The sequence below is a fragment of the Ahaetulla prasina genome, chromosome 8, assembly GCF_028640845.1.
Source record: "Ahaetulla prasina isolate Xishuangbanna chromosome 8, ASM2864084v1, whole genome shotgun sequence".
NCBI classification, from domain to species: Eukaryota; Metazoa; Chordata; class Lepidosauria; order Squamata; family Colubridae; genus Ahaetulla; species Ahaetulla prasina.
The window spans coordinates 29,646,250-29,670,229 of NC_080546.1; the positions used below are offsets into that span (position 1 = coordinate 29,646,250).

Below are 23,980 nucleotides of genomic sequence, written 5' to 3' on the forward strand. Positions count from 1 at the left end.
GCAAATTATAACTAAAGAAGCCATGGCTTAGAGTGATGTGAGAAAACCATCATAAACACAATCAGATTCTAGAAGGAATGGAATTTTGACTTTATCAGCTACCGACATAGTGTTTTTCCCAAAATTTTGTTAAGGCTACTTTATTTGAGTAGGGTTGATATATATTCAGACCTACTTATATTCATATAAGAAGTCAAAAGTAATATTCTCCTATCTTTCTAAGGTTTATGGTTTTTAATACAATTGCATTCTTTCTTACTGGAAGAAGTTAATCACAAATCTCATTGAAGTTTTTTTTTAATGAAAATATACGTTTGGGATTTCTGTCATTGTTCAATTAGGATTGTAATTCATTCAATTCTTAATTGAAAGACAGATGTAAAAGAAAATTGCCATGGATTTCAATGAGGTTGATGGAATCCTTCAAAATAGATTCTGCCATATCATGTACAGACAGAAATTCTATCATTCTTGTCTCATAAATCTATGCCCTCCCCATTCCAGTAAATTCCAGTTTATTTACTTTGTTTTACTTGTATGCTCTTCCCAAATACTCTAGACAGCAAACAATCTCAGCACAAAATAATCTCCTTTCAAAAGACCCATATATACTTTTAAGTCTTTTATTAGAGAAAGTTGAGACCAAACATGAATATATATTTGAGAAAACTTTAAAAAGCACGTATACAGTAAATATACTTTCAAAACTTACATATTAGAGATAAGGTAAAGTTTTCTTCAAGATGAACTCAATTCTTGGTGAATTCTTAAATGTGTCTCCAAAGCTTCCTGGCAGCAATACAAAAATTATTTGCTTGAGATGTTTTTTGTGATTTCTCAGTTTAGCCTACAACCTTTATATTCCCTGGAGAAGTCCCAGCCACATATTATCCCTGTCTGACCAAGGTTTTAAGACCAGAGAAGGCCAGTTAGATGCTGCCACCCACAGAGTTCCATATTAAACTCAATATATTAGGGAAAGTTGCAAACAACAATAAAGAATGCTTTCTCAGAACTCAGAAGTTAAAAAATGCAAAAATGTAAAAAAAAAAGGATAATAAAATTTACATCACTTCTACAAATAGTCTCTTCTATTGGTGCCAAAGTCATCCAGCTGGCTTCCATGACTAAGGCAGAACTAGCACATGGGATTCTGCACTACTCAACTAGTGCTTTAACTGTTTGGCCAAACTGATTCTCCTGATCATGTATAATCAAAAATAAATTCTATTAGGTTCAGTGGACCTTGCTCCCAAATAGAAATCTGGTATTAAACTTGCTGAAACTAACATAATTTATTTTTGATTATAGATGTTCTGGAGAGTCAGTTTAGCCAAACAGTTAAAACATTAATTGAGTAGTGTAAAAACCGATGTACTAGTTCTTTTTTCTTTTCTTTTTACATTTGTATTCATTTATCAAAATACAAAATACAAAGAGAAATTCAAAAAAGTAATAGTAAACTAGAAGAGGAGGGTAAAAAAAATGTTGTAAAGAGGAAAAAGGAAAGACAAAGGCACCAACTTCCAATTGCCTTTAGCACAGTAGAAAATAACTACATTACAACCTTAACTTTTTACTTTTATACAATAGTATATTATATATTAGCCATTTCTATAACAACAAACCTATCTAATTAGCAAAAGCAAAAGCAAAAACATCAAATTTTTTCCCAATGCAAGCACAAAATCCGGAAACAATTTCCAAACAGAAACAAAGTTAAATATATTCTCTTCTTTGGATAAAAGAATCAATAACCCATGGGCTAGTTCTGTCTTAATCATGGAAACCAGTTGGATGACTTTGATACCAATAGAAAAGAATGTTTGTAGTTCAGGGTTGAACTGTGTGGTCCTTTGTGCTCTCTGAGCTTGGATATTGTTCTTACAGATGTTTCATTACACAACTAGGTACCATCAGCAGTGCTAGAAAGGAAGGTTGGCTCTCTGTTTATATACAGATGGTATATATTTTGTATACAGAGGATGATTTTGGGCCAGTCAATCTCTCTTGGCCCTAGAAAAATGACAAAAATATTGATAAGAAAACTAAATGGGCTTCTCTATATACTTACCAGATGTCATACCTGACTAGAATGTTGTATGTTGTAGCTTGATGAACGTATCTTTTCTTTTATGTACACTGAGAGCATATACACCAAGACAAATTCCTTGTGTGTCCAATCACACTTGGCCAATAAAAATTCTATTCTATTTTATTCTAGAAGGAACACACAAACAAAATTATATACTGGTTTGCAGTGTACATTTGTCATAATCAGAAACTGTGCCAACATTTCAGCTATATTGGCTGGGATTTCCCCTGCTCATGTTTTATATTTACATTTGAGCTTTTGAATACTTTCAACAATCCTTGTTCTCTAAGTATCCATCAAGGGAATGGTTATATTGCTGTTCTGCTTCCCAGCAGTACAAATCATCTAGCATTGTGGTTCAGAGCTACTGGAAACGTCTACATTCTTTTTCCTGTTTGAGGTTAAAATGAAATGAAGGAAAATAGAGTCTGAGTTTTTTGTATTTGTTTATATGTGACAAGGGAGCTATTAAGCAATTAACAACAATACTGCTGTCAAAGATTAAAAATATTCCATTATTATACTGCACATATAGTTCTGCTTACAAATACCAATTTCATCTATCAATCTGGTCTTGACAAGTTAATTTTATTGGAATGCAGCCTCCAAGAGAGCAGGTACTGTGTGTAGCAGAATGCCCTAATACTTCTTTTTAGACAGACCTAAAAAAACATTACCCTAATAATTTTCAATGTAATTGGAACTGACCTAATTTGAATTTAAATTCTTGTTACCACTACTTGGGGTAGTGTCCTGGGAAATAGTATTATGAATGGTTTTTGTATTGCTAGAGTTGTGGACTAAATCCAAAATATATGCCAAATAATTGAAGGAGCAGTTGGATCTCAAAAAAAGATGTTGAGACTCTAAAAAGAGTGCAGAGAAGAGCAACAAAGATGATTAGTGGACTGGAGGTTAAAACATGAAGAATGGTTGCAGGAACTCAGTATGTCTAGTTTAATGAAAAGAAGGGCTAGGGGAGACATGATAGCAGTGTTCCAATATCTAAGGGGTTGCCACAAAGAAGAGGGAGTCAAACTATTCTCCAAAGCACCTGAGGGTAGAACAAGAAGCAATGGATGGAAACTAATCAAGGAGAGAAGCAACTTAGAACTAAGGAAAAATTTCCTGACAGTTGGAACAATTAATAAGAGGAACAACTTGCCTGCAGAAGTGAATGCTCCAACACTGGAAATTTTTAAGAAAATGTTGGATAACCATTTGTCTGAAATGGTGTAGGATCTCCTGTCTGGGCAGGAGGTTGGACTAGAAGGCCTCCAAGGTCCCTTCCAACTCTGTTGTTGTTGTTGTTGTTGTTGTTGTTGTTGTTGTTATCTCTTCCAGTTTACTATATTAGGCAAAAGCCTTCTACAGCAGTTGCTTAACCATGAATGTGGTTAACTCCAGAAGTTCTGGAGTAGGTGTAGCTGTTACTGCTATAATTTTATCTTTGTTTTTGCGGGAGGGATGTCATTGCACATAGATCTGACTTTACTCAAGCTTAGCTTGCCAACACAATTCCTCCAGTCTTCTTGATGCCATAAATGATGCAGGGCCATTGTGAATTGTTACTCAGTTTATTAAAGATTTCTATAGGTGCACTTGTATAAGGTAAAAGTTCCCTCACACATGTGCTAGTTGTTCCCGACTCTAGGGGGCAGTGCTTGTCTCCATTTCAAAGCCGAAGAGCCAGCGCTGTCCAAAGACGTATTCGTGGTCATGTGGCTGGCATGACTCAACAGCAAAGGCGCACGAAACGCTGTTACCTTCTCACCAAAGGGGGGTCCTATTTTTCTATTTGCATTTTTACATGCTTTCGAACTGCTAGGTTGACAGACGCTGGGACAAGTAATGGAGTTCACTCCATTACACATTGCTAGGGATTCGAACCGCCGAACTGCCAAACTTTCTGATCAACAAATTCAGCGTCTTAGGCACTGAGCCGCCGCGTCCCCTTGGTGCACTTGTATGGAGAAAGATAAAAAAGTAGTTTACATCTGTGGTCTGGAGTTCAGCCGCATTAAAAGCTTTCTTAGTTGGCAGGCTATGAATCATCCTATGCTATGATTATTACTGACCATAGAAGGTTCCGTGTCACTGATTTTATTTCTATTGGAATGAACCTTAAAGAACTTGAACATAAGGAGATTACCGATGCCTGATGAGTCCCATTAGGACAAATGGTTCACACAGTACCTCTTCTTGCTCAGTAGCAATTTTTGACATCTGTCAAAACTACAAAAACTCCCTCGGAGGATTGGGCGAGAGATCTTGAGGTTTCTAGTATGACGCCTTGTAGCTGTCTAGTTTGAGAGTACACAAAACATCCAAAATACTTTGTACAGGTAAAAATGTCTCTGTATCATCAGCAAAATTAGAGGGTAAAATAATAGAATCAGAATATCTTCAGGAACAAAACTAGGACGATTTGGACTATTCCAAACTTTTCTGTTACTTTTCATAACAAAAATGTTTCAAAACAATTATTATTGTTTGGTCCTTTGCTTGGAATAAATTGGCTCATTACCTATTTCAAATTAAGGAAGTTATTCTGGTTTTTTCCTGCACTTATATGAGGATACAGTATACCTGCTTGACTTGTTCGTTTATTATTGCTTGTAATTGGTATCCTTTGTGTGATACTCAGGTTCACAGGCAAACATGGCATTTTGAAATGGGCACACTTACAAATTATTTAAATAACTATATTTACTATAGAGAAATACAAATCGCCTTTTTTAAAATTTCAGACTGATAGTGGTCAGCAATGGGTATAAATTTCTCCCAGAAAAGATACAGTCTATTAAATTCTTTAAAATACTGAATTTGATGACAAGATGGGATGGGAAATCCAGCTGAATATTAGGAGAAGTTTGTTAAAAATGTTTTCTCTTTCTACAACATTGGAGTACAAAGAACAGAATAATTTTTATAGAGCAATTGTAACAATTACTAAGAATTTTCTAATCACTAATTGCCAATATAACCAACTAAGTGCCAAAGGGTTTATCAATATAAATAGCTTTCTTGTCATTAATAACTATGTGTATTTTAGATGTGCTGTTTCTCATCTTCTTTCTTCCACTAGTTAATACCCACGATGAGCTGATAATGTTTAAGAGAAAAAAACGTGATGAAAAGAAATAGTTTGCACAGTACTTGTGTTGAGTCAATAGACATGTGATGCTCAGCTTCTATGATTCTCAGTCATTAGATTAAGTTATCACAATTACTAAAATGATTGAGTGTATTTTGGCACCGTAAGTGGTTTTAAGGACTTACATAATTCCGAATGCTTGCGTAATAGACGTTTATTTTGCCTTTCTTTATTCTTCTTACTCGTTTTTCTCTGCTTGGAGAATCTGAGAAAAGAGAAACAAAATTCTTATCTGACACTGAGGTCCTTACTAATGGCAAACTGGTACCACTAGAGACAATCAAATAACTTATCTGTACTATTCAGGTCCCTCTTGTTTGTTGTAGGGACTCTGGGCTCTTGTTCACATCAATTGCACTTCAACTGTTGCTTCCAAAGTAGCAAATCCAAAGTGCAAAGGATTCAATTGTTTCTCTTCTTGGTATGATAAAGCCATCTTCCTCAACTTGGGGTTCTCCAGAGCTGTTGAGGTTAAATTGCTTAAGATTCCAAGGAAGTGTGGTCCAGTATATTTGGAGGAAACCAGATTGAAGAAGGCAGTACACCCTTTTCCATGGATGTTAATGTGATTCTTGTCATTGCGTTTTTTAAATCTATATTTTCCCTCCAGAATATTGTTAAATATTACTATGAAAGCCATAAGATAAAAACAAAAGCTCACTAAAACATAAAAAGTTATATGCTTGAATTGTATACAGTATATCCTGATTTGCAAAGTTTCTTGATTACTTTATTGCTTCATATTTCTTGAACCAAGGATGAAAAGAAAGTCGGGGTGGGGTGGGGAAGGGATAAAATATATAAGAAGGTCCTTAATTCTTTGCACCATGCATTTAAATAAGTTTACATCAGATCAGGATTTTCCAGTTTAGCAAATGAATATCAGATATGAGCAAGATACTAGCTGTTTACATTAAACTTGGCCAATAATAACAAGTGTAATCCTTTTTTAAAAATGACATTCATCATTGGAATGGCACCAAGAGAAGACTCTACTTTTATATGCAGGGCAAGTTTTTTCTTTATGTCTATGCTTGGGCAAGATAAAAATGCTTACAGTTTTCCTAATTTTACAGCTGTTTTGCACTGCTATGAATGCATAACAATTCATGTGATATTAGACATGGAATTAATGAGAAAGTGTAGTTCATGTCAGTTTGGAAGCACCATCGAGTTCAATGCATTGCGTCACAAAGGCTAAGAGCCAGCCTCTGTTGCCTGTTACTCAATCTTTATAAAATTATAAAGTCATTACAATAGTGTATAGAGTGGTTGCACCAGCATAACTTTTACCAGTCAAAGGAGAAGGGAAAGGAACAGAAAGGGGAAAATTTGGATATTTATTTTATTTATTTTATTTATTTTATTTGATTTTTATACCGCCCTTCTCCCGAAGGACTCAGGGTGGTGTACAGGCATAATAAAACCGACAATACAATATACAAGTTTAAAATACGATTTAAAAAACTTATTTAAATTAGCCCAGTAATTAAAATTTACCATATTAAAAAACCCCGTTTAAAATTAATAAAATTTAACATTAAAATCCCAGTTTAAGCCAGCCCCGCACGGATAAAAAGATGAGTCTTGAGTTCGCGACGAAATGTCCGAAGGTCAGGTATTTGGCGTAAACCCGGATATCAGTCTCAAATTCATCTTTAAATATTTACTACTTTTTAAAGTTAAAATAATATTGTCCATAATTCTACTGTAATTCTTGCTTTTAGATGCTCACTTTTGCAATAGGGCTATTTTATCTCAATTTAGAGAGCCATTCTGGAGCACTTTATGACTGGAGAATCCAAACTTTACCAGAGGTGGCTTTCAGCAGGTTCTGACCAGTTCTGGAGAACGGTAGTGGAAATTTTGAGTAGTTCAGAGAACCGGTAGTAAAAATTCTGACTGGCCCCGCCCCCATCTATTCTCTGCCTCCCAAGTCCCAGCTGATCAGAAGGAAATGGGGATTTTGCAGTAACCTTCCCCTGGAGTGGGGTGGGAATGGAGATTTTACAGTATCCTTTCCCTGCCATGCCCACCAAGCCATGCCACGCCCACCAAGCCATACCCACAGAACTGGTAATAAACATTTTTGAAACCCACCACTGAGCTTTATCCATATTTTGATAGCTTGCCCCAAGGGCTGTGGAAATGCTTATTCCTGTTCAGGTTTTGTTGCATACTATATAATAAAATGGATTATTTTTTCAAATGCATATTAATAAGCTGTAGCCTCATCCTTGCTTGCTTGAATTTAAATTGATTCTCAGGATAATATTATAGAGTGAAGTTCAGATATGTTTAGTTATACCCATCATGCTATTCCTTTTCAGAGTAAGCATTGTTTGGGGGAGTGCAGAAAAAGAAACAATAAGGCAAATAAATTAAACATATGATATAATAAAAGGAAGAAGAACTGAAACTGCCTCACATCAACCCTATTAATTCTATTTGTTAAACAGCCTTGAACCCTCCTTTCTACCATGTAAGGGCACCTTCACTAAGTGCCCTTTATTCTTTAAGCCTCTCCATTTCTATTTTTTTCAGGATCTAATCTTCCTCCTCCTGCCACAACTTTCGCAAAGGCCTCGCTGTCAATCCATTCCTTGTACTCATTTCCTGTGTTCATGTCCATGTTTGTACATATACCTGTTATCTTGTACATGTTTGGCAAAATAAATAAATAAATTAAATAAATAAATAAATAATAAAAAGTCAGGGCAATTGGATGGACCTGAGTGTTTACTGGCCGAATGTAGGGTTGGGCTGCTGAGGGTTCGCAGGGATTTGGCAGAACCTCTAGCTAAGGTTCTGTGCAGTTTTTTTTGTTTTTTTTTTTGCATTTATATCTCGCCCTTCTCCGAAGACTCAGGGCGGCTTACACTATGTCAAGCAATTCAGAGAACTCCCAAATCCCACTCCTGGATGGCCCCTCCCACCCCACCCCTCCCCTCCCAGGAGTCCCCATGCAGCCCGTTATGGATACAGGTAAGTCCAGGGCATACACAGAGGCTCGGGGAGGGCAAAAAACAGGCCTATTGGAAGTTTGAGAAGGCTGGAAATGGGCCCAGAGCCTGGGGAGGCCATTTTTGCCCTGCTAGAGGCTCGAGGAAAGCCTTCAGAGCCCCGGGAGGGCAAAAATGCCCCGTCCCGCCTTGGTGCAAGAGACTGACAAGGCCATGTCCACCATGGCCATGTTCACCCAGCAACCAGACAGAGAACCCCTTGCTAAAAAGTTTGAAGCCCATCCCTGGCCAAATGCCCTTCCTGATACCATGTGGAATTCCCAGCAGATACTTTGTCCTTGTGCCCTAGGATAGAAAAAACTGCCATTACCTAGGATTGAACTCTCAACCTTCTGAGTGTCTTTACCATTAGGCTCTACTTCCTTCACACACTGTTGTATGTCAAAGTTTATGCACCATTTGTCAAGCTGGGCCTTTCAATGAACCCATAAGAGAACAACGGCTGACCTCTACATAGTACAGGCAGTCTTAGACTTACAACAGTTCATTTAGCAGCCATTCAAAGTTACAACGGCACTGAAAAAAGTGACTTATGACCATTTTTCACACTTTATGTCCGTTGCAGTGGCCTCATAGTCACGTGATTCGGATGCTTGACAACTGACTCTGTGATGGTTGCAGTGTCCCGGGGTCATGTGATCACCTTTTGCAACCTTCTGACAAGCGAAGTCAATGGGGAAACCAGATTCACTTAACAACTTAACAAGTTGTTACTAATATAACAACTGCAGTAATTTCATTAACAAATGTGGCAAGAATAATCCTCAAATGGGGCAAAACTCACTTAACAAATTTCTCATTTAGCAACATAAATTTTAAGTAAGTAGAGGACTACCTGTACTATTAAACATGACATATTTCTGCAAAATTACTATTTATGAGCAGTGGTATACAGTTTCAAAGTGATTTCATTTAGTAACAAATCTCCAGATCCATATTCCTGCAAAACTTTCTGGTCCAGACGCTGTTTCTCCACATGAAAAGGATGAACCTAAATGTGCAACCCAGCTGCCCCACCCCTCTAATCCTGAGGTTATTCTTGGCACATTCACTGGAATGCAAGAATAGGTTCTGGGAAATGCATAGTTTTCAAAGATTACAAAAATTATTCATGCATGGGATAAGAACCATTTGAATGTCAAATTCATTTTTCATGCATTCGCTCTGATATTTGTAACGTGCAGACTAGCCCACAGAAATCATCTTTGCTCCAAGTACCCAAATTATCTCCTCAAACAAACAGTGTGAACCAGAAATAGCTAAATCAGATGTGTATGTCCATGGCCGCCTGTTTGCTCGGTATGCAAATTAGAGTGGATTCTTGGGGATTACATTTGGCTTTTCTGTATGTAGGGGGGGGAAAAAAGAAGGAGAGAGCCGACATTTACTGTCTGAAACAGGCAGTGAAAGAGAAAGAAGAAAAGAAAAGAAGCTGCGTTTGGAGCTTAATGTTCTTTCCAGAACCACATGGAATAACAAGAGTGTAGGAGAACTGAAAGCAAAGCTCATCCATTTGAAAAACCCAGATAGAAACTTTTTTAGAAGTGGAAAGGACTTTTTTTTTATTCCCGAAAAAATCCAGAACGTGGACTATATTTCCCCCCTCCACAACTACGTGAGGTGGAAGTCCAAGGAGAATCCTGCTCACAAAAGAAACTGGATGAGAAAGGTAAAGGTAGTGACAAAGGTTGAGATTTTTGATCAGTGACACCTCTCTTGAACAGTGCGCTGTCTTTTAGAAAGTTGCTGACGGAGCTTTGGCATTTGATCATCTCCAACTGCTGATTAACACAGCACCGTTTTATATTTAACTCTGACCAGAGCAGGAGGAGTTGGGGGTGGGGTTGTGCGGCTTATAAGGCAAATAGGAGCAGCCACAAAGTTCTTCTGCATGCGTTTCCTCTTTCTTCTCTCCTGAACTGAATCCTGCTTTACCAGTCATTTTCCTTTGGAAAAAAAATCAAACTTTTTTGTGGGGAGGGGGGGTTAACTGTCTTAAAGGAAACTGAGGGGAGGGAGAGAGGAAAGAGGCAAGCAAAAGCAGATGAGAAGGAAAGAGGAAGAGACAGCTTATTAAATACAGCCGAGTCCCTTCTTCAACCAAAGAGAGAGAGCGAGAGAAGAGAGCGAGCAAGCCACCGCACTGTTGCTTAATGTGTCTGTTTTAAATTGTAAGTTTGGTAAGCACAGTGGGAGATGCAAGGAATGGATATTGAAGACAAGTCATCCAAAATGCATTGCATGAAAGGCAAGCACGTGGCCATCATTTGTGGAGTGGTAACTGCTGTGGGTTTGATTTTAGGACTCGGATTAGGTTTAGGCTTAAAACCTGAGACCTGCTACCCTCCAGAAGACAATGGGCAAGTGTCAACAAAACCACCCACATCCACTGCTCCAGAGGTCACACATCCTTCAGAGACCAGTGTGTTTTGCAGTGCCAAAAACGATGAAAATGGACCCTGGATGAATTTCAGGCTGCCCAACTATTTTCACCCAGTTCATTACGACTTAGATTTGACTCCTGAGATGGAAGCTGAAGTGTACACCGGAATGGTAAATATCTCCATCAGTTTGGAAAAACAGACAACCAGACATTTGTGGCTTCACCTGAGAGAAACAAAGATCACAGAAATACCTGAGCTCAGGACATCCTCAGGCCAGGTCATTGCGATAAAGCGTTGTTTTGGATATGAACGACATGAATATGTGGTGATAGAGGCAGAAGAAGACTTGCATCCTAGCAGCTATTTCCTGAGTATGAAATTCAAAGGCTATTTGAACGGTTCCCTGGTTGGATTTTATAGAACAAGCTATGAGGAGAATGGAAAGACCAAGTAAATCTCTTTTAACATTTTTGCACTATTAATTTTTGCACACGGTTCTTCTCTCTTTCTCTCTCCATCTTACACCTTCTCTTTCCTCACCACAGAACTGTGGTCTTTCATGTGTAGATATAGATAATGGGATAACAATAGCTACAACACAGAGATGGTGGTTCTGGGAATATGGTTTATTTTTGCTTATGGATTTACCCCATATTTACAGAATGCAAAGGCAACAAAATAAGCACATATCTCTTAGGCTTTTGTTCTATAACGTTCTTTATCTTATTCTTAATCATACTTTTATATTGTTTGACAGAATGTTCCAAGACAGGAAACATATGTCTGGTAGTTTAATTTAAATTATTATGATATTATAAGTGAAATTCATTATTTATACAACAATGGCCTTGTTTTTGTAGAAAATACATCCAGGAAGCCTTGCTTCCCCCCCCCCCCCTTTTAAGGCACAATTTCTTCCGTTTGTGGCCTATAAGGTATGTTTATGTATAATTGTTTGGCAGCATCCAGATTAAGACTTGACTACTGTTAGATATGTAGAAATGTATCAGTGGAAGGCTAGATAGGAATCTGGTTGTTGCTTCTCATCCTCCTAATCACAACTTCAAAGTGCAGTCGTTTTTGAAACAGGACTTTGGAACTGGAGGCGTCCATCAGGGGTGACACAAGATCTCAAGCTGTGGGAAATCTCAACATCTCAGTCAGTATACAGAAATCATTTTTATTGGTTTTAAAATAATAAGAAAAAGAAAAGTAAAAAAATGCAAAGACATTTATGATAGAAATCTATTGTCACAGAGAAAAAAAATACATAAAGCAATAGCTTGTAAGATTTTTGCAAACAATGTTCTCTGTGCTGTAAATTTCTACAGTTATTGCTTTTTAAAAAATAAATGCAACAAAGAAAAAAATATAATATGATATATCGTAACAGCAAACAGATACAGGTAGTCCTCTACTTACAACCACAACTGAGCCCAAAATTTCTGTTGCCAAGTGAGAGAGTTGTTAAGTCAGTTTTGCCCCATTTTACAACCTTTCTTGACGCAGTTTTTAAATGAATCACTGCAGTTAGAAATACGGTTGTTAAGTGAATCTGGCTCCCCATTGATTTTGCTTGTCTGAAGGTCACAAAAGGTGATCACGTGACCCTGGACACTGCAATGGTCATAAATATGAGTCAGCTAACAACGTCTGAATTTTGATCATGTGACTATGGAGATGCTGCAAAGGTTATAACTGTGAAAAATAGCACTAGCACTTAGACTTATATACCGCTTCACAGTGCTTTACCATCCTCTAAACGATTTGCAGAGTCAGCATATTGCCCCCAACAATCTGAGTCCTCATTTTACTGATCTCAGAAGGATAGATAGAGTCAACCTTGAGCCTCGTGAGATTCGAACTGCCAAATTGCAGTCAGCTGGCAGTCAGCAGAGGTAGTCTACAGCACTGCACCACTGCACTTTTTCAGTGCTGTTGTGACTGTGAATGGTCACTAAATGATCTGTTATAAGTCGAGGACTACATCTACTTATCCAGTACAAATATCATTCAACTATACATATATTTCTAATACATTTGTATAACTACCATATTTTTAATCTACTGTAGGAGTCCCATGTTTCATTATATTTGTCCATAGGCAGTCTTATAGGCAGTGGTGGGATTCAAAGAATTTAACAACCGATTCTCTGCTCTAATGATTTCTTCCAACAACCAGTTTGCCAAACTTCTCAGAAAGTTAACAACCGGTTCTCCCGAAGTGGTGCGAACTGGCTGAATCCCACCACTACTTATAGGCATTCCATTCATAGTGGCAAACACAATCAGGTCTTCCATCCATGGAGTATCTGGGGCCTTGTGTTTATCTTTCCAATGCCACAGTAGCAGTCTTTTGGACATAATAAGGGCACAGACAATCCATTTAAACCCATTTTCAACCCAACTATTACCCGGTTGGCAAATTCCATGTACTAGGTATAATATTCTTAAGAGGATATTATTCTCTGCATTTTTTAGCTCTTGTCTCAGTGCTCAAGTCATTAAGGCTTTGAGAAGTACTCAGATTTTGAAATAGGCTTGCTTTCTGCCGCTCCAGAGGGCTGAGCTAGAATCGATGAGTGGAAGTTGCAGCATTAGGGGAACGACAAGCAAGAGCTGTTAGATGATGGAACAGAGCACTCCAGGGAAGATCTGTTTAAGCAAAGCTGGACAGCCATATGTTAAGGATGCTGCAGTTGCAAGTTCCCTGCAGTGAACATAATTCTATCTTGCAGGCTTTCATAACAGGCTGCACTGTCGATAGAATTTTACAGTATGGAGAACATTGCTTCTGAAAATCTTACAAGCTATTGTTTAATTGGAAATTCATTTCATCACAGTGAATGTTACTTGGGAAAGTACAATAAATATTAAACCAAAGGTTTGGAATTCTTCTGTGCCGAGTCCAGCCTTTCCCAATCTCAGTCTCCAGATGTATGACTACAACTCACATCATCCAGTGTTATTTGGAAATAATGCCTGGAAGAGTGACAGTCTGAATGAGTTTCATCCTTCATTCCTTCGTGTTTAGTCAGAATTGTAAATAGGAAACAGTGTGGATCAATGAAGCAGTACTGACATAGTATTAATCATTATTTTTATCTAAAATCTAGAACAAATAATTTTCCAAGGACTGATTCAGATATCCACAATATGTATTATTTTGTTTGGCCATGTTTGTATTGAGATGCTTACAGAGGTGTCGAAATTAGGAATTTGTTTTCTTAATAAAATGAAATTTAATGAAGTATTCAGAAGAATAGGTCAGGCTGAAAATTGTGTAAGTCACATGGTGCCACAAAGTCTACAAAGACCCTATTGTGGATTGTCTTCTGACTTATGAAATGCTGTAGAAGTGCCTTAAATTGTAGTCTTAACAGTCCTAGATGTTTGTAAGATAGTTAGTTAGCACTATCTGGTTCCATCCATGAACTCTTTCAACTTCCTGTACAAGCCATAAACCAGTCTGTATTTTGTGCAATGCACAGAGATTTGAAAATCAGAAGAAACTCTGAACTCTACGATTGCAAGAAGAAATTTAGAGTAAATGAAGATGAGTCAGGATTGTGGGCACAGAATCGGTAATGCAGAATGTTAACTAAAGAAAAAAAAAAGCAGGATTGCTTTCATTATACACGAGCAGTGTATGTGTGGCCAAGTCCCTCCTGCACGTGACAATTAATGGACTATATTAAGAGACAGTAGAAAAGGGAACATCTGTTTTATGATAATCTGCTACATAGATGAAAAGGAGTTGAAAGGCAAGTTATCCATTTGTTGATCTTAGTCTTCCTTTCAAAACCATTAAGGGATATGTACTTAGTAACAGCACCAGTAAAGAATCCTTTTACCCTAACAAAGCTGTCATACACTTGAAAGTTAAATAATGTAAAAACGTGCTTTCACCACATTTTGGTATGTACTAATGGGTACTTTGGAACATAATTCTAATTTTGTCTACATCAGCCTTCTCTAACCTAGCACCCATCAAATGTACTGAGGCTACAGATTTCATTATCTGCTTGCTGGAAATTCTAGGAGTTGTAGGGTAAGGAAAGCCTGGACAATATTATTTGGGAGGGATAGTTTAGAACTGTAGGTGTTCCCCAAACCAACTAAGATATACTACTTAGCTAGTCAAATGTATTTGGGAATTGAAAGGAATGTACAGCCTCATATATTTCTTCCACATTCAAAATATCTATTTGTTTTCAATATTGCATCTGATTTAATTGATATGTATACATGGCAAGAAATAAATTGAAAAGTATGATTGATGTGATGGCTTGTAATAAAAGGCATCAATAACAAGTTATTCGAAACAGAATGAAAATAATAATATTATAGAGAGCCTCAAAAGTATGTGGAATTATACTAATAGGAAGCATGAAAAAGAATGATTTTTGGAATGATGAAGTGAAAGAGGCTGTGGATGATGAAAAATTTCATATAGCAATAGCCCTTAGACTTATATACCGCATCACAGTGCTTTATAGGCTTCTCAAAGTTTAATAGAATGATTGCTGAATCAAAAAATAAGAATGAGAGAAAGATAGGTTTGAACAGCAATCAGCATTTTTCAGAGCAAGTTTATTTTAGTTAAGACCTTTCCAATATCTACAGCATTACTCTGACCTTGGAAATAGCACAGCATTTTTATGGTTTGTCTCTACTATGGTTATCTACTCCAAATGTAGTTTCTAATTCATTTTCTAACAGGTCATCATTGTTGGGACAATAGCGATAGAGCTAGAGTTCAAGTTCGTGCCTGAATTTCCAAATACGTTTTTGTATTTTATCAGTAAATGATGAAAATCCTAGCTACATGTTCTAATGAAAGTTTTAAGTCCAGTTTTTAAACTGTTAAGAATTTAAAGAACTGAAGGATCAAGCCAGGGACCCTGACAAGTTGATTCTTAATGAAAATGTATAAAGCTTCAGAGAAAATATAGTCTATGATTTTTCTTCTTTATTATTTTTTCTATATTTGTTTGAACCTTTCTTACTTTTATACAGTTGACAGTATTTCTAAACATGTGGTTGAAAAATTACCAACACTTTGAATTAGTTTAAGAGACAAATGTGGTTGTATGTTCTCATCAATCAATTGCTACAATTGGCAATTGTGCACAATATACACAGTGCTAAATAATATAAAGCATAATTCACCTTTATGTGAAAATATTTAATATTAATTTTGGAAACAGTTTTAGTAGCAGTTTACTTCTGTCGTTTAAATTATCTACATATAAATTAAGAAACGTCATCATAACAACTTGTTTCAGTAGATTTCTGGGTGAACCTCTGCACCCAATATTCCAGGTTATTCAAAAATGCTGTTAGATTGTATTTCTTGATCAATGGACAAAGTTATACAAGGATACTCAGAGTGATGAATGATATTATTATGAATATACTAGTTCCTGGCTGTTTTGACAAGCTGCTAAAACTTATTCTAAAGACACACAAACACATACATACGCAAATACTGAAGGCACTTGAAAGACCTTAGCATCTGGTTTTTGATTGCAATCTTGTTTGTTATATGTGTTGATCAATCAATCTGTCTCTCTATCCATCCATTCATTCTCCAACTATTACAATCAATATGTGTTGAAAGTTTAGTAATATTACTTTTATAGAATTAACTCTTTATCTAATTTGGACATGTGACATAGTTATCTGATATCCTTTTTTTATTCAAATGAAATAAGTACGGTAAGCATTGTCCCCATTCTTCTAACAAATTATTCCAAATATCCATGAGTAATTATTTAATACATTCATTTTCATTCTTTTCCAAAGATACATAGCAGCAACTGATCATGAGCCAACTGATGCACGAAAATCATTTCCTTGCTTTGATGAACCTAACAAAAAAGCAACATTTAATATATCTATTACTCATGAACGTGACTATGAAGCCCTATCAAACATGCCAGTAGAGGTATGTATACAGATTGTTTCTTGTTTTTTAATATCTATCTATCTATCTATCTATCTATCTATCTATCTATCTATCTATCTATCTATCTATCTATCTATCTATCTACCTACCTACCTACCTACCTACCTACCTACCTACCTACCTACCTACCCATCCATCCATCCAGTGGTGGGATTCAAATAATTTAAAAACTGATTCTCTGCCCTAATGACCAGCTGGGTAGGGTTGGCCATGGTGGGTGTAGCCAGGGGTGTGACAGGCAGCACTCAGTTTCCTGCACTCCCCTGAGAGCAAAAACAGGCCATGGGGAGGACCATGCCACACCCTCATGCACCCCATTTTGGGCTACTGGCCTCCCTGCAGTCCCCTGGGAGCAAAAACTTCTGGAAGGGGTGGGGAGGGGAGGAGAGGGGCCAGCCAGCAATTGAGCAACTGGTTCGACCAAAGTGGTCTGAACCTATTGAATCCCACCACTGTATCCATCGTGGTGGCTGAAGGCTGTAAGAAGCCTGTTATTAAAACCAGCTGCCTGCAATTACTGCAGGTTCAAGCCCCACCAGGTCCAAGGTTGACTCAGCCTTCCATCCTTTATAAGGTAGGTAAAATGAGGACCCAGATTGTTGGGGGGGCAATAAGTTGACTTTGTAAATATACAAATAGAATGAGACTATTGCCTTACACACTGTAAGCCGCCCTGAGTCTTCGGAGAAGGGCGGGATATAAATGTAAAAAAAAAACAACATCCATCCATCCATCCATCCATCTCCTGCCTGCCCGCCTACCAGTTAATATATCCTGCAACTTGGATTAATGAGTTAGCATACCCTTGCCCAATCTGCCTCATCTATGTGTATGTATGCACTTTTCCCAAGGAACTAATCAGACTATGTGCATACCTGCTGTCTGCATGTGTGTGTGGTTCTAATCATAAGTATTGTGTCTCTGTGAGTGCATTTATGCTTTCCTTCTGTTGCATTTCTGTGCTTATGTATATAAGCACAGAATTATACTTATATACTTATATTGTTAAATAAGAAGTAGAGAGTGGGCTATACATTTTTACTATGCTTCATGAGACCTGGGTATTTTAGAGGGGAAGAGTTGGCAGCTTTCCTAGGGTCATTTTGGAAGAAATCTTTCCAAAACATTTTTTCCTATGGATTCCCTTGCCCAGTGTTTCTCAAACTTGGGGAATTCTGGGGGCTGAAGTCCATACATCTTAAAGGTGGCCAGCTTGAGAACTGCTGCTCTAGATATTTTGGATCCAATGGCCACTTTCAAACTTGATATTTTGTTTCTTGGCTTTTCCCAAAACCAAATTTGACTCCTCTGTGTACAGTTTTCAAGAAATTTTCACACTGGTGGAGACAGTCCTGAACGCCTTTCCATAAAAAGAATGACACAATATCTTTTTCATATTAGTACTAAAGCACAATTTCCTTTGAATAACACAATGTCTGGAAATGCCACAGTGTAAAAGAGTAGGATTCAATGGATAACTGTGTGTGACTATATATAGCTTCAATTGTATTGTTTCAATTATACTGTGTTTCCCGGAAATAAGACCTTTATATTTTTTTGAAACCTGAAATAAGCGCTTGGCCTTATTTTCAGGGAGGTCTTATTATTTTGGGGTGCATGGAGTAAGACGGGGCTCCTCTTGCCATCTCACTTGATTTCCAGCTCTGTCTCCCTAACCCTAACTAGAGGAAATGGCGAGGACCGGCTGCGCATGTGGTTAAATATTTTCGGGAAGGGCTTATTTGGGGCGGAGGGTGGCTTAATTTAGCACATGTGCTCAAAAGCCTGATTGGGTTTATTATCAGGGGATGTCTTATTTTCGGGGAAACAGGGTACTTATGTGTACAGATTATGTGTTGCATTGTGGCCAATTCACACCTGCTATATAACTTCCAGATTTCCCCTTCTCAATAAATAACAAGGAGTATTTCTTGTATAATATTCTATGAATAGGGAACTGATAGAGTATTTCTTCTTCTTTCTCACAAACAAATCAATATCATCAAAAGAGTATAATAGGGCTGACTTTAATGCCTTGAGTGTATTTACCTGGAAATAAGGGCATTTGAGCTCAGTGGAATCTGCTTATCAGCAGCATCTTTAAGTAATTGTAGTTGGGTTCCATAACCTATTTCTGGGGGGGGGGAGGTTATGGTTTGCATATCGATATTTTTTTTTTGAAAAGAATTGAAATGAAGTTACTTTGAAGACTTGATTAAATTTCTGGTAACCTGGACATTTCCTAACCATTTTCAGAAATTGCTTATTAGAGATCTTTGAAATGACAAGTTTTAAAAGTCTTCACCGGGTGAATTTATCTGCAATTCTGAACAAAAGAAAGATAAGACATAAAGCTTGTAAAGATTTAAGCTTAAATTTAAATTTTGAACCAAAAAGCTAAGTAACATTTTGATCTAAAAAAGTTACATTTTGATCTAAAAAAGTTGTAAGAGGATTGAGAGTTAATTTATCTTTAACATTTATTTTTAATATAAGGTTATTTAAAAAATAAATAACTTTCTGTGGGAAACAGATTTGTTTTGGCTATCCTGACTATTGCAAGTCATAACACAAGATAAGTGATGACATTAGAAACTAGATCCTAGAGAGTACTTAAGATTTAAGCAGGATAAAAGAAAATACAAGCCTGTTCTTGATGTTAGTTGATGATAAAACTTACAATATGACACAAAATGTTATAATGTTGGAAATATTAATGGGGGTCAAGACAGGAATTAGTAATTATAATATTGATACTGTTAGTCTGCTTTTGTGGATAGACTATGCCTAAAAGATGTAATGAAGGAATGGGAGAAATGGAACACATTTTATCTGACGTCAGAGAAAGTATATTATATGGAACCTCAAATGATAAGCATAGAGAATCTTTGGAAGGATACTTTACTGGATATGCAAAAGAAACTGGCTGAAAGTTTTACTGGATTTACAAAAGAGGTTGTTAAAGCCTTGACAAAATCCATGTGGCAGAATAAAGACAAGTAAAATTCTACACCAATATTTGATTGAATTAAAGTTTCAATCTGTTGAAGCAAACTAACTGTTAACAGTAAAGGAAAGAATATACAGTTGGTTTAATGATTAAGGTTAAAATAAGACTTCTTTCTTTCTTTCCATTCTTTCTCTCTTTCTGTCTGTCTGTCTGTCTCTCTCTCTCTCTCTTTCTCTCTCTCTCTCTCTCTCTGTGTGTGTGTGTGTGTGTCTAGGTTCTGGGAATAATTTATGGCCTTTTATTTATGATTGAAAACTATGGTTTGTGGATTTGCTTATACATAAGGAATGAGATATATGATGAAGAGATATCTTTTTAACCTTATAGTGGGTGAAGAGTTATTAAATTTGTTTGTACTTGTGATGAAGGTTGTAAGTCATTTCTTTATATTTTTCTTCGTTTTCTTTTTGTGTGTGTGTGCACTTTTTATTCTTGCCTTCCATTCTTTTTCTTTTTCTCTAAGTTTAGCATGCATTGGTTTCAACTATTGTAATTAAATTCCTTAATAAAAATTATATTCAGAAGAAAAAAAATATTGGAAGAAAGTAAGAGCAATCAGTAGGAAAATTCTGCTCAGCAATATTCCAGCAACAAAAAAGAGATAATTTTGGCTCACCATAAATGGGAAGCAGAAATTCAGAGGACAACAAGATGACAACAAAGAAATACAGAAAACTGAATTAGATGCAGTTCTATAGTACAAGAACATTAACAATGAAAAATATTGAGTTTCTGGCTTTCAAGCAATGTGAAGGAAGGTATTCAATCACTGTTGACTGTCTTAACTTTGGATATTTTCTGGGTGTGGATCACACATATTGTATGTCATTGCCATGTTTTGGAAAACAATTTAAAATTGTAGTGCCAACAAGTAATTGAGAAAGCTTATCATATCACAGTTGAATTGGATAGAATCTACTTTAAGCAAGGGTTGATAGGATTTTTAACACATTTATGCATTTATTTAGATATTTTTATTTATAATTTTGTGACCACTCAATAGAGCACATTTTAGAAGTACTTTCAATAAATAAAATGTTTACTGAGAGGATGAAATAGAATAGAATAGAATAGAATAGAATAGAATAGAATAGAATAGAATAGAATAGAATAGAATAGAATAGAATAGAATAGAATTTTTTATTGGCCAAGTGTGATTGGACACACAAGGAATTTGTCTTGGTGCATATGCTCTCAGAAATAAGTGTTATCAACTGCTGAGATAACTGTGATAGATATAAGTATAAAGGAAGTAGAAATTTATATTAGCTGCCAGTCAAGAAATCCATGTTGAAAAACCATAAAGAAGATATGGGGATTTTAAGCTTTTGGGGTCCAAAGTTCTTGCTTGAAGCTTCTCCATCTGAGAAGCAGGTGGCAATATTGCCCTGCAAGGATTGTTGAGTCCATCTCTTTCATTTGAACTATTTATTTATTTATTTATTTATTTTGTCACAACAATATATGTAGGTATCATACAAAAAGATTATATAGTATATAAACACATATATGAGTAAATATAAGGAGGTATAAGCATATATATAGGAAGAAACAATAGGACAGGAACGGTAGGCACGTTTGTGCTCTTATGCACGCCTTTAGAGTCCTCTTAGGAATGTGGTGAGGTCCATAGTAGAAAGTTTTTGGATAAAACTTTTAGGATTATGGGAAGAGACCACAGAGTCAGGTAAAGTATTCCAAGCACTGATGATTCTGTTACAGAAATCATATTTTCTGCAATCTAGATTAAAACGGTTGACATTAAGTTTAAATCTATTAGTTTATTTTATTTTATTTTATTTTATTTATTATAACATAGAGGATTATATAATATATAAACATATATATGAGGAGAAACAAGGTAATATAAACATATATATATATAGGGGAAGAAACAATAGGACAGGAACGGTAGGCACGTTTGTGCTCTTATGCATGCCCCTTAGAGTCCTCTTTGGAAAGTGGTGAGGTCAATAGTAGAAAGTTTTTGGATAAAACTTTTAGGATTATGGGAAGAGACCACAGAGTCAGGTAAAGTATTCCAAGCACTGATGATTCTGTTACAGAAATCATATTTTCTGCAATCTAGATTAAAGCGGTTGACATTAAGTTTAAATCTATTAGTTTATTTTATTTTATTTTATTTATTCGTCGTAACAATATATACAAGTATAACATAGAGGATTATATAATATATAAACATATATATGAGGAGAAACAAGGTATTATAAACACATATATATATAGGGGAAGAAACAATAGGACAGGAACGGTAGGCACATTTGTGCTCTTATGCACGCCCCTTAGAGTCCTCTTAGGAAAGTGGTGAGGTCAACCGTGGATAGATTTAGAGTAAAACTTTTGGGGTTATGAGAAGAAACCACAGAGTCAGGTAATGCATTCCAAGCATATATAATTCTGTTACAGAAATCTTGTTTTCTGCAATCTAAACTGGAGCGGTTGACATTGAGTTTAAATCTGTTGGTAGCTCTTGTGATATTGTTATTGAAACTAAAAAAGTCAGTAACAGGAAGGACATTACAACGGATGATTTTATGAGCTAAACCCAGGTCCTGTCGAAGGCGACGAAGTTCCAAGTTTTCTAGACCCAGGATATCAAGTCTGGTGGAATAAGGTATTTTATTGGTTTCGGAGGAGTGGAGAACTCTTCTTGTAAAATATCTTTGGACACGCTCAACTGTGTTGATATCAGATATATGGTATGGGTTCCAGACAGGAGAGCAGTAATCAAGAATTGGCCTAGCAAATGTTTTATATGCTCTGGTCAGTAGCGTGGTGTTTTTTGAAAAGAAGCTACGTAGAATTAAGTTAACAACTCTTAGAGCCTTTTTTGCTATATAGTTGCAGTGGGCTTTGGCACTTAAATTGTTAGATATAAAAACTCCAAGGTCTTTGACAGGGTGGGGGTCATCTGCGAGGCAATGACCATCAAGCATGTACTTTGTGATTGGGTTCTTTCTTCCAATATGCAAGACTGAGCATTTACTGGTTGAGATTTGTAGTTGCCAAATTTTAGACCAAGCAGTTAGATGATCAAGGTCCTTTTGAATTGTGGATGTATTGTCAGTGGTGTTGAAAAGTTTGACATCATCAGCAAAGAGAACACAGTTACTTGAGATATGATCACAAAGATCATTTATGTATATTATAAAGAGAGTTGGTCCAAGAACGCTACCTTGAGGAACACCACTCTTGACAGGAACAGGATTTGATAGAGCATTACCAATTTTAACTATTTGTTGTCTGTTTGACAGAAAAGCAGATATCCAGTTGTGTAAGGGTCCTGAAATGCCATAGGATTTTAATTTTAGGAGAAGTTTATCATGTACTACTGAGTCAAAAGCTTTACAGAAGTCTATGTATATTGCATCTATTGATTTACCTAGATCAAGATTTGTAGTCCATAGGTTTTTACAGTGGAGAAGTTGTAAATTGCATGATAATTTTTTTCTGAAGCCAAATTGTTTATTTGAGAGAAGGTTGTGTATTTCTAAGTGCAAGGTAATGGATTGGTTGATGATGGATTCCATTACTTTGCAGGCGACGCAGCATAGGGAGATTGGTCTATAATTATCAACTAAGCTGGGGTCGCCTTTTTTGAAAACTGGAATGACTGTGGCTAGTGACCAGAGATTGGGAAGGGAACTGGTTGTGAAAGTTTTATTAAAGATTATACTTAGGGGTTCTGCTAAATTACTAGAGAGTTTTTTTAAGAAGTAAGCACAAAGTCCATCAGGTCCAATGGATAGAGATGGTTTCAAGTTACAAAGAGCTTTACCAACATTTTCTTCTGTAAAATCTATATTTGTTAAGTCGTCATACTCATTGCTTGTACGATTTGGGAATGTGGGATATGTGCCATCACTGTTGACAAAAACTGAGCCAAAGAATTTGTTAAAGAGGTTTGCTTTAGTTACTTCGTTATTGTATTCATTGCCGTTAGAATCTTTTAGTGGTGGCATGGATCTAGAGTCTTTAAGCTTGTTGTTGACAAAATTATAGAAGGCACGACTGGAATTAGTGCGCAGAAGATCCTCTTCTTGCTTGGTGTGGTAATTTGTGCATTCGGTTTTTATTTGGTTGCATATAGTTCTGTAGCGATTTTTAAAATTTGCTACATAGCCCACATAGGGGATTTGAGCTGGTGAGCTACATTGCTGTTGTTTGGCTTCGTGTTCGTGGTCGTGCTACATCTTCATGGTGGGAGTCAGCCTGCTCATGTCGTTTGTCAATAAGGGCGGGTTTCCAAATGGCTGGTAGGCGGGAGGTATCATCTCGTTTGTTCATGCTGTGTGGGCGTTTTTCTATCTCGATGGCTT

General features: G+C 36.6%; 1 protein-coding gene across 1 annotated transcript in view; it reads left to right on the plus strand.

Moving 5' to 3' along the window:
- The first annotated feature begins 9,705 nt into the window (after positions 1 to 9,705).
- ENPEP (glutamyl aminopeptidase) overlaps positions 9,706 to 23,980 on the plus strand; it is a 53,293-nt gene continuing 39,018 nt past the window's right edge. Inside the window, exons 1-3 of the mRNA XM_058193131.1 lie at positions 9,706 to 11,109; positions 16,468 to 16,609; positions 19,411 to 19,477. Coding sequence (XP_058049114.1) covers positions 10,472 to 11,109; positions 16,468 to 16,609; positions 19,411 to 19,477 — 847 coding nt within the window. The 5' untranslated portion in view covers positions 9,706 to 10,471. The remainder of the gene's footprint in view (positions 11,110 to 16,467; positions 16,610 to 19,410; positions 19,478 to 23,980) is intronic.